The sequence below is a fragment of the Sturnira hondurensis genome, unplaced genomic scaffold, assembly GCF_014824575.4.
Source record: "Sturnira hondurensis isolate 20B ecotype Veracruz unplaced genomic scaffold, ASM1482457v3 Scaffold0007222, whole genome shotgun sequence".
NCBI lineage: Eukaryota > Metazoa > Chordata > Mammalia > Chiroptera > Phyllostomidae > Sturnira > Sturnira hondurensis.
In genome coordinates, this window is record NW_028079853.1 from 2,709,896 (window position 1) to 2,722,145 (window position 12,250).

General features: G+C 35.6%; 1 protein-coding gene across 1 annotated transcript in view; it reads right to left on the reverse strand.

Annotated features, from left to right (window-relative positions):
* STXBP5L (syntaxin binding protein 5L) overlaps positions 1-12,250 on the reverse strand; it is a 340,069-nt gene that overhangs the window by 218,486 nt on the left and 109,333 nt on the right. Inside the window, exon 8 of the mRNA XM_037051540.1 lies at positions 5,703-5,786. Within this exon, the coding sequence (XP_036907435.1) occupies positions 5,703-5,786 (84 nt within the window). The remainder of the gene's footprint in view (positions 1-5,702; positions 5,787-12,250) is intronic.

The following is a 12,250-nucleotide window of genomic DNA, read 5'->3' on the forward strand; positions in this document are numbered from 1 at the left end:
CAGACACTTTCCCCTTTTCTCCCTGTAATTCCCTCCTGGTTACTGTCAGTTTGTTCTTAATTTCAATGTCTCTGGTTCTATTTTGCTTGTTTGATTGTCTTGTTGATTAGGTTCCACATCCAGGTGAGATCATATGGTACTTGTCTTTTACCAACGGGCTTATTTCACTTAGCACAGTGCTCTCCAGATCCATCCATGCTGTCATGAAGGGCAGGAGTTCCTTGTTTCATTTGTTTATGGCTTCTTTCTGCTGCTTAGTACTCCATTGTGTAAATGTGCCTTTATTATTATTTTATCATTGTTCAATTACAGTTGTCTGCATTTCCCACCTCCATCACTTCACCACCCACCTACCCCAGCCATCCCCACCACCCTCCCTTGCTTCCACACCTCCTTGGATTTGTCCATGTGTCCCTGATACCATGTGTCCATTTGTTCCCCCACTTCCCTCCATTATCCCTTTCTACCTTCCCCCTGGTTGCTGTCAAATTGTCCCTAATGTCAATATCTCTGGTTTTATTTTGCTTGCTTGTTTGTTTTGTTGATTAGGTTCCACTTATAGGTGAGATCATATGGTACCCACCCTCACTGCCTGGCTTATTTCACTTACCATAATGCTCTCCAGATCCATCCATGGTATCACAAAGGGTAGGAGCTCCTTTCTTTCTGCTGCATAGTATTCCACTGTGTAAATGTACCATAGTTTTTTTTTTTTTGGTCCATTCATTTACTGATGAGCACTTAGGTTGCTTCAAGCATTTGGCTATTGTAAATAATGCAGCTGTGAACACTGGGGTGCACAGATTCTTTTGAATTGGTGATTCAGGATTCTTACAGTACAATCCCAGCAGTGGAATTGCTGGGTCAAAAGGCAGTTCCATTTTAGTTTTCTGAGGAAATTCCATGCTGTTTTCCACAGTATCTGCACCAGTCTCCATTCCCACCACAGTGCACTAGGATTCTCTTTTCTCCCCATCCTCACCAGCACTTATTGTTTGTTGATTTGTTTATGATGGTCATTCTGATTGGTGTGAAGTGGTATCTACTGCAGTTTTAATTTGCATCTCTCTGATGGCTAGTGATGCGAGCATCCTTTTATATGTCTCTGGGCCCTCTGTATGTCCTCCTTGAAGAATTATCTGTGCAGGTCCTTTGTTCATTTTTTAATTGAGTTGTTTGTTTTCCTGGAGTGGAGTTGTGTGAGTTCTTTATATATTTTGGAGAACAAACCCTTGTCTGAGGTATCATTTGCAAATATGGTTTCCCATATTGTTGGTTCCCTTTTCATTTTGCTGATGTTTTCTTTAGCCATGCAGAAGATTTTATTTTGATGAAGTCCCATTGGTTTATTCTTTCCTTTATGTCCCTTGCTCTAGGGGACTTATTGGTTAAAATAGTACTGTGTGGAATATCTAACATTTCCTCCATATGTTCTTGTTGAGGATTTTTATGGTGTCACAACTTATACTTAAGTCTTTTATCCATCTTGAGTTTATTTTTGTGTGTAGTGTAAGTTAGTGATCAATTTTCTTTTTTTGTGTGTGTAGCTGTCCAGATCTCCCAACACCATTTGTTGAAGAGGTTATTTTTATTCCACTTTACGCTTCAGTTCCCTTTGTCAAATATTAATTGACCACAGAGACTTGGGTTTATTTCTAGTCTTTCTATTCTGATCCACTGATCTATATGTCTGTTCTTATGCCAGTACCAGACTGTTTTGATTACCATGGCCTTATAATATAGTTTGACATCAGGCATTGTGATCCCTTCTACTTTGTTCTTCTTTCTCAAAATTGATGTAGCTATTTGGGGTCAGTTATGGTTCCATATACATTCATGAAGTGTTTGTTCTATATCTGTGAAATATGCCATTGGTATTTTAATAGGGATTGCATTGAACCTATAAATTGTTTTGGGTAGTATGGACATTTTGATGATGTTAATTTTTCCAATCCATAAACACAGTATATGCTTCTATTTATTGGTGTCTTCCTTAATTTCTTTCTCCAGTGTTGTGTAGTTTCTGAATATAGGTCTTTTACCTCCTTGGTTAGGTTTATTCCCAGGTACTTTGTTTTTTTGTTGCTATATTGACTGGTATTTTTTCCCAACTTCTGTTTCTGATATTTACTTGTTGGTGTACAAAAATGCCTTTGATTTCTGAATACTGACTTTATATCCTCTTAGTTTTGCCAAATTCACATATCAGGTCGAGCAGTTTTTTGCTGGTATCTACAGGGTTTTCTATGTATGCTATCATGCCATCTGCAAATAGTGACAATTTACTTCTTACTTTGTAGTCTGGATGCCCTTTATTTCTTTTTCTTGTCTGATTGCTGTTGCTAGGACTACCAATACCATGTTGAATGGAAGTGGTGAAAATAGATGCCCTTGTTTTGTTCCTCACCTTAGTGGGAAAGCTTTTAGTTTTTGCCAGTTGAGTATGATGTTGGATGTAAGTTTCTTGCATATGCCCTTTATTATGTTGAGGTACGCTGCCTCTATTCCCACTTTGCTGAGTGTTTTTGTCATAAATAGGTGCTGTACCTTATCAGATGCTTTTTCCACACCTATTGATGTGATCATATGATTTTTGTCTTTCCTTTTGTTTATGTGATGTGTTACATTTCTTGATTTGTACCACCCTTTCATTCCGGGTATGCATCCCACTTGATCATGGTGTATGATCTTTTCAATGTATTGCTGGATGTGGTTTGCCAATATTTTGTTGAGGATTTTATTGTCTACATTTATCATCAATATTGGCCTGTAATTTTGTTTCTTTCTTGTATCTTTATCTGGTTTGGGGATTAGTATGATGCTGGCTTCAAAAGAAGAGTTTGAGAGTCTTTCATGTTCTTAGATTTTTTGGAACAGTCTGAGAAAAATAAGGGGAAAATCCCACTCTTATTTTTCTTCTTCTTTGCTTATTTCTTTTTAGTTTTTCAGATAGCTAAAAGGAAATGTCAATTCTTCTTCATATACATTTTTCACATATAACACCTATACATGTTAACTTGGATGAACCTCAATTAATTTAAGGTTCTCTCAGACTGCTTTTCTGCATATGGTCGGGGCAGAGAAACTGTTCTCAGTCCCAGTTCTTCTTCCTACCCAGTGAATTTCTACTCACTGGAGAAGAGAGGTAACAAAGTAATAGCTATAACACAAAACCAAAACAAGTACTATAAAAGGAGTAATACACTTATTCTATGGAAGAGTATGCATATGAAACCAATTTGTTATTAGAGAAGAGAATTTCAAATAGTGCATTATTAAAGACCTGCCATTTGAACTGACTTAATGAATAAATATTCAATTTCTACTTATTTGTTAATACCCTACTCTTAAAAACAATTTTACAGGTCTATTGAAAAGCAATATAATATAATTATATATTATAAACCCTAGGTAATATCAGCTCAGTGGCCATGATTGAATTTCTTGAACAAAAAGAAGAAAGTCAAAGACCTGGGTAACAATATAGAAAAGGAGAAAAGGCAGTTACTCAAGTAATCAGAAGGTTAGCTTCATGTCAAACCTGGAGGGATCTCTCTGTGAGAGATAATTCTAGAAATATTAATGTAATAAAATTTAATTTTCACAGCTAATGGGGATGTAAAATTCACACAGTTATTCCTGAAAATAAGTTTGGATTGACAAAAAATACCCTTCAATTCATTAATGGCTATTAATCAAGGTACTAGTTAGCTAGTCCAAAAATTTTTTAAATGGCTAAAGAATTAATAAGATTTTGATATGCAGAAGCAAAAAGGGGAACTCGGGATAAGAAATTAGTAGAAGCAAATATTTTAAGATGCTAATAAATATATATGTAGGAGGTATATGTAGGAGACAGTAATGTATCTGAAATGTGAAAAGCATTAGAAGGATGTGGTAAATTAAACTAAAGGGAAAAATGGCACTTGGGCCTTAAACCTTGTATCAAGAAATAAAGATTGTATTGTTGACAAATTGGGAGCCCTTTGAAAGTTGAGAGGTAAAGAATTACAGATCTGACTGTCTTAAAATGTTAATCCTGTTAGTAAAATACATATTTAAAAAGGTAAAATACCAAAGGATATTATATATATATTATATAAATCACTCTCTAAAATGAATTCTACATATAATGTAGGTATAGGGAAGTATTCCATTGACAGTTAACCATGGTTAATCCTTAATTTAAACATTTCTGTTTAAGGCCATAGGAAAACTATTTGATTCAGCATCTTTCTCTGAATTTTCTTTTTAGCTGCTATACTCTAGTTTCAAATGGCTAAATTCCCAGGTAGTATTTGGACTCTCATCTACCTGCTATGCTAGTTTTGAGAGCAGTCTCCAACCACATCTTTATATTTTGTGTATTTAACACAAGGAAATATCTTTTCTTATGACTTAAGCTGCCTCTAAAGTTGATCATAAAGAGCATATTTGTATTTCTTGCCAGAGTATTTTTCACCAATTATAAGCATATTACCTATACACCTTTAGCTATCTTTAAGCATTAAAACTTAAAAATTAAACTGTTCAGTGGAGATGGGAGGGAGTAACAAAGAAAGTATTGCAAAATTGTGTTTTTATGTTTATTTTTCTATTTCTATCAGTGTTACTTTACATTCTTCCATACTCTTCCAATATAAGCATGGGTGATATTAGTCAGTGATTTTTGACCTGTATATTCCTCCTATCTCTCCCCACTTTACCATTTTTATCTATCTATTTATTGGTTTATTACTAACCCAAAGACATGCTTATTGATTTTAGAGAGAGTAGAAAGGAGGAAGAGAGAGAGAGAGGGAGAGAAATATCAATGTGAGAGAGACACATCAATTGGTTGCCTCTCTAATACACCTCAACTGGGGACAAACCCACAATTCAGGCATGTGTCCTGACCAGGAATTGTATCTGTAACCTTTTGGTCTATGGGATGATGCTCCAACAAACTAAGCCACACCAGACAGAGCTCCATTCTACCATTTTTAAAATTTAATTGATCACCTTTATTTTCACAGCTACAAGAGGCAGTTCCCCTTTCTCACCTTTTGTTCCCAGCCGCACTGTTTTCATCTTAGCCTTTCCTGGTGGGGGCCATATCAATCTTTGAATACCTGAAGTATCAACTCAGAGACTATTCCTTGGTAAATAGGAATTCATTGCCTTCTCTAAATGAAACCCTTATCAGTCTCAACTATGTAAAATAAAACTTCAAGATCTTACTGACTCTTATTATTAAGTATTACTATTTACAACATTTCTCTGTATTCTAGGGCAGCAAGTATTAGAAGATAAGACTGTTCAACTTGACCATTTAAACTTTATGTCTTAAAAAAAAGAATTTTCTAAGGAAAGTGTGAATAGTGTCTTTAGAGACCCTAAGGACAGTGAGTCAAGACAAAAGCACAGAGTCTAAAGAAAGAAAAAGAAATTCAGATGAAGGTGGCGATACAATATAGGTAACAGGCACCAAAGTATGTAAGATGTCATAAAGGGCCACAAAATGAGCAGTCAAGGCAGAATTCTCCCTCAGGAAAACAACCCACAGTGGGAACTGGTGCAAGAATTAACAGGCATTGTGAGTCACTGAGTTAGAACCAGGCATGTTCAAATGATAAGAATATTGGTAACATACAAAAATTAAAAGTAAAAAACAGACAGGAAGTCACAACACTGTTTCAAATATTTCAGCAGAAATCACTTACCTCATCATAATAAACTCTCAGTTCAGCTCTTTTAGATTTCAAGTCCCAGAATACCACAGTACCATTTTCATAACCTATTAGCAGCTGGAAAACATGAGAACAATCATTTTGTAATTCTAACATTAGTTTTAACTTGTTTCAAATAAAGTTTAATGTTAATACAATACAGTAAAATCATACACATAATACAACTTTATTTAGAATATCAGTTTTTCCAGATCCTGAATATAGGCTACCTACATTTTTAAAAAATTGGCAAATAAGCTACTTCAATACGAATATTTACCAATTGAATCTGCCTCATTCCAAAGAAATATTGAGGAAATATGTAAAAATACATGAAAACATTAAAATAAGAAAACTGAAACAAAAGAAAAAAGGGATAATTGAAGATGAAATAAAGGATGAAATGAGGTAAGTTTAATATATTATATATAAAGCCATTCAATCCTATGCACTTCAAACACGTGGCCACAAATTTGACAAGTTTCCTTGTATCAAATCCTATTTATTCCTTGATTTACAACAGCATTTAAACTCAAATGTATGAACACTCAGAAGTTCACAAAGGTGTTCTACAGATTCAGATCATTTAGAATGCTTAATATTTGTTTATAAATCAATAAGACTATTAAAATGTAAGTAATATATATTCTTCATATAATATGTTATAATATGTTCTTCATTTTATAATAAAAGAATATGAGAACAAATGATTAGAAGATCATAGAAGATCATATTCAAGACTCAAGGGAATGGGGGACAGGGGCTAAGTGGAGATGGACAAAGTGAAGAGAATATTGTTTAATGGTGGAGACAATAAAAAATAAGTAAAAAAGGCTCAACTATGCTAGCTATGTGCTAGCTATGCTGACGATCTCTGCTATGATTCTAATTCTATGTTTAATTGCTTTAAAACTATATTGTTTAAAACAGCAGAAGGAATAAAAATAGGCCAATGTTCAAATGATAATATTTCTCATGGATGTGCCTTAGGCTGACTTTCTAGAAACTTATTAGTAGTACTTCCCTGATGAAAACTGTACAGTATGATGTTTCCATATTAAAAAAACAACAGTGGTAAAACAGAAAATACTGTCTTGATTATCAGCTATTCCTACATAGCATCCTGAGATTTATTCACTTACCTCATCATTTAATAACAGAACACAAGATATAACAAACCAGCTAGTAATTTTAACAGGAAATAAACAAAATTTCAAATATCACATCAGGAAAACCATGCATATTTATTTTAAAAGCTATAACAATAATTAAATGTTTTGAAAATAATTGAGCTTCTTTACAAACTAAATTTAAAAAAGTAAATGGCATAATGACAATTAAAGAGGCAAATTTATATGTAAATTTAAAGAACATTTCTTAAAATAGTCCGATTTGATTATCTTTTCCTTTAGTTCCCTTGCCTGAAAAGATATATGGGCAAAAATATTGCTTCATGGGATATCTGAAATTTTACTGCCTATGATTTATTTCCAGCAGTAAACATACTGATATCATGTCTTTTATTTAAGTCTTCTATCCATATTTAGTTTATGTTGGCATATGGTATAAGTTGCAGTCTAGCTTCATTATTTTTTTGCATGTACCAATCCAATTCTTCCAACACAATATATTGAAGAGGCTATTTTTATTCCCTTGCATGCCTGTGCCCTCTTTGTCAAATATTAATCAACCATAGAGACTTGGATTTATTTTTGAACTCTCTATTCTACTCTGTTAATCTACATGTCTGTTCTTATGACAATATCAAGCTGTTTTTTAAAATATATTTTATTGATTATACCATTACAGTTGTCCCATTTCCCCCCTTCATTCCTCTCCACCCTGCACAAACCATCCCCTCACTCCCCCCTTTAGTTCATGTCCATGTGTCACAAGTTCTTTAGCTTCTACATTTCCGATACTATTCTTGCCCTACCCCCATCTTTCTACCTACCATCTATGCTACTTATTCTCTATACCTTCTACCCACTTCACCTCCTCCCACTCCCCTGTTGCTAACCCTCCATGTGATGTCCATTTCTGTGGTTCCACTCTTGATCTAGCTGTCCTCTTGGTTTGCTTTTGTTTTAGGTGTGGTTGTTAATAACTGTGAGTTTGCTGTCCTTTCACTGTTCATATTTGTTATCTTCTTTTTCTTATATAAGTCCCTTTAACATTTCATATAATAAGTTCTTGGTGATGATGAACTCTTTGAACTTGACCTTATCTGTAAAGCACTTTATCTGCCCTTTCATTCTAAATGAAAGCTTTGCTGGATAGAGCAAACTTGGATGTAGGACTTTGGATTTCATGACTTGGAATACTTCTTTCCAGCCCCTCCTTGCCTGCAAGGTCTATTTTGAGAAATCAGCTGACAGTCTGATGGAAACTCCTTTGTAGGTGACTGTCCCCTTATCTCTTGCTGCTTCTAGGATTCTATCCTTCATTTTAATCTTGACTAATGTACTTATGATGTGCCTTGGTGTGTCCTTCCTTGGGTCCACCTTTTCTGGGACTCTGAGCTTCCTGGACTTATTGAAAGTCTATTTTCTTTGCCAGATTGGGGAAGTTCTCCTCTATTATTTGTTCAAATAAGTTTTCCACTTGTCGCTCTTCATCTTCCCCCTCTGGTACCCCTATAATTCGGATGTTGGAATGTTTAAAGATGTCCTGGAGGTTCCTAAGCCCCTCCTGATTTTTTTGAATTTTTATTTCTTCATTCTTTTCTGGTTGGTCGATTCTTTCTTCCTTTTGGTCTACTCTATTGATTTGAGTCCCAGTTTTCTTTCCATCACTATTGGTTCCCTGTGCATTTTCCTTCATTTCACTTAGTGTAGCCTTCATTTTTTCATCTAATTTGCCACTAAAATCAACCAGTTCTGTGAGCATCCTGATCACCAGTGTTTTGAACTGTGCATCTGATAGGTTGGCTGTCTCTTTGTTGGTTAGAAGTATTGGCTCTGGGGCTTTGAGTTATTCTTCTGCCTGAGCGATAATATTTTGGTCTGTTCATGCCTGTTACCTATGAGGGGTGAAAGCTTAGGTGTTCACCAGGGCGGGTCTACCCAGTTGCTGGGTTGTGACTGGGGGCAGGGTCAAAGAGGGGCCAGGGTCAGAGAGGGAGCAATGATATTTGTTCTGCTCTCTACCAGATTTCAGTACCCTCTGCCACTTCCCACAAGCAAATTGGGCCCTTCTGGTGCTGGTTCCCAGGTGCATGGGCTTGTATATGTTCTAGGACCCTGTGGGTCTCTCCAACAAACTCTACCGGGAGGCTGGGAGCCTCTCCCAGCACCTCAACCCCCAAAAGTTCTTCAATTGGTGCTTTTAGGCTTTACTTCCCATCACAGGGGCCTTGGGTTGCGTGGTCTGTCTTTACTGTTCATTTTTTCACCTGGTTTATCTGCTCTCGAATGTGGGACCACGGTCAGCCAGCCCCCTTGTGCCCTCACTGGGTCTGCCCATTGCCACCCTATGCCTGGGATTTGCCAACTGCCACCTGCATGCCTGGGTTGGTCCAGCAGCCACCACTTTTTCCTGCCACACCCCCTCTCCATCAACTGCCGACTCTACCCCTCTTATCAGTCTGGATGAATGGTTTGTTGTCAGACTTCGGTACAGTTTGATTTTCTGTCTGTTTTGGTTGTGTTTTGTTTCTAAATCTTTGTTTTCCTTATATTTGGTTGTGTGAGGAGGTATAGTATTTCCACCTATGCCTCCATCTTGGCTAGAAGTCCAATATCAGGCTGTTTTGTTGATAGTGGCCTTGTAGTATAGTTTTATATCAGATATTGTGATCCCTCCAGCTTTATACTTCTTTCTCAAGATTCCTGAGGCTATTCAGGTTCTTTTTGGTTCCATATAAATTTTTGGATTATTTGTTCTAGATCAGAGAAATATGCCATTGAGATTTCAATAGGGATTGCATTGAACCTATAGATTGCTTTGGGTAGTATGAACATTTTAATTCTTCCAATTCATGAATATAGTATATCTACATCAAATTAAAAAACTTCTGCATGGCTAAAGAAATCATCATTCAAATGATAAGGGAACTCACTATATGGGAGAACATATTTGCCAATGATACATCGGACAAGGGTTTGATCTCCAAAATGTATAAAGAACTTATACAACTCAACACCAGGAAGACAAACAATCCAATTTAAAAAACAGGCAAAAATTTGAATAGACACTTCTCCTAGGAGGACATATAAATGGCCCATATACATGAAAAGATGCTCAACATCACTAGCCATCAGAGATGCAAATTAAAACCACAATGAGGCATCACTTCACACCTGTCAGAACAACCTTCATTAATAAATTAACAAAGAACACGTGCTGGACAGGACGTGGAGAAAAGGGAACACTAGTGCACTGTTGGTAGGAATGCAGACAGTTGCAGCTACTGTGGAAAACACTATGGAATTTCCTCAAAAAATAAAAAATGGAACTGCCTTTTGACACAGTGATTCCACTGCTGGGACTATACCCTAAGAATCCCAAAACACCAATTCAAAAAACTTATGCCCCCTGATTTTCACAGCCACGCTATTTACAGTAGCCAAGTGCTGGAAACAGTCTAAGTGCTCATCAGTAGATGAGTGGATCAAAAATCTGTGGTACACTTACACAATGGAATACTATGCAGCATAAAGAAAGAAGGAGCTCCTACCTTGTGTGTCAGCATGGAAATGGAGAATATTATGCTAAGGAAATAAGCCAGTCAGTGAAAGAAAAATACTATAAGATCTCACTTATAAGAGGAATATAATGACCAAAATAAACTAATACGCAAAATAGAACCAGAGACATGGAAATATGGAACAGACTGATAGCAGCCAGAAGGGATGGGGGAGGAGGTAAAGGTATAAAGAAGGGGAAGGAACTAGACAAAGAACTGTATGAATGACCCATGGATTAACTGTGGGAGTGGAGGTTAGGCTGGGTGGAGAAGAACAAAGAGGAAAAAATTGAGACAATTGTAATAGGCTAACAATAAAAAAGAATTAAAAAGAATATTTCTTAAAATAAAATTTACATAAAGTCATACATACTGTATTAAGATGTGTTTTAACTTCAGGTCAATTATTTTCATGTACCAGAGAAAATAATGAATAATAAAATCAATTTCTATGTAGTTATGAAAACAGCATGTATGAAAACTAGATTTGTAAATCTAAAAAGTTTAGAAAATCTGACTTAAGTGGGAAAATGAATAATATAACCTTTCATAATCTGAGCCCCCAGATTTAATAAAATAGTATAGTAAAATGCTATTCTTTCAAAGTAAACATCTGAAAAGTAGAGGTTGTAAAACATTATTAGCAATAGCCTCGGTAAAATAACAAAATATAAAATACTGAACCTCAAAATGTCATAAATTATTGAGATAATTATAGGATTATAGTACAGGAACTATAAAGAGATGAGAATCACTTGAGAACTGAGACAGAGAAAGCAACCCCTAATACCGAGGAGATATCAGACAAAGTCATTCTGTGACCATGATGGATCAAGACAAAAACAAGATCACTCTGAAATCATGTCTGACCAAAACATGAACATTACCCAATGACAAATATATAGCATTACATATTATATATTTTATGTAATTATACATATATTTAATTCTAAAAATGCCTCCCATAATAGAATGTAAGTACTGTAAAGGTACAGAAGTAGGGTGACTTCTTCACTACTATTTCATCAGAACCGGGAACACGATTTGAGGAAGATAAGTTATATGATAAATATCTGTTAAATTATTAAATACCAAAGAATCAAAATCACAGATATTATGTTCTCTAACAGCAAAATAAAATTAGAAGTCACTGACAAATGTATTTTGAAAACTAAAAAATATACTTGTAAATAGTTTGTGGTAAAGAAGAAGTCATAAGGAAGTATGATATAAACCTAAACAAAAATATCTTATATTGAAATTACTGGGATGCAGATGAACATTTGTCAACAAAGAAATTTATAGTTTCATATATATAAGGTCTGTTCAGAAAGTAAACAGCCATCTAATATGAAAAATAGAGACATTTATTGAAGAAGATACAAGAAACATTATCCTCAGGACAGTGACACCTCAGTGGCCTTCAAAGAAGGCATCTTGGGACCTCACATAGTTCCCCCAACTACAGCAAAATGCTCCCTTTGCTCTAGTAACAAAAGCCATGGAATGAATTTTGTCAAGATCATACATCAAAATCTCAGACATAGTAGTTTTTGGAATCCCTAAATCAGCTTCTAGTTCTCACAGTCAGTTGCTGATCTTTGTTGATTGCAGCCTGTGCATATTCAACATTCTCAGGTGTTCTGCTTATTGCAGGCCTTCACTTTCAACAGATTCTAGACCATCTTTGAAGCATTTGTGCCACTTTTGTTTGTACTCTACTCATTGGATTGCCCCTTAAAGTCTTCTGAATCATCCAAATAGTTTCTGTGGAGGAATGTTCAAGCTTAACAAGAAATTTGATGCAGATTCGATGCTCTACTAGCTCAGTCATTTTGAATGCAAAGGCCACACA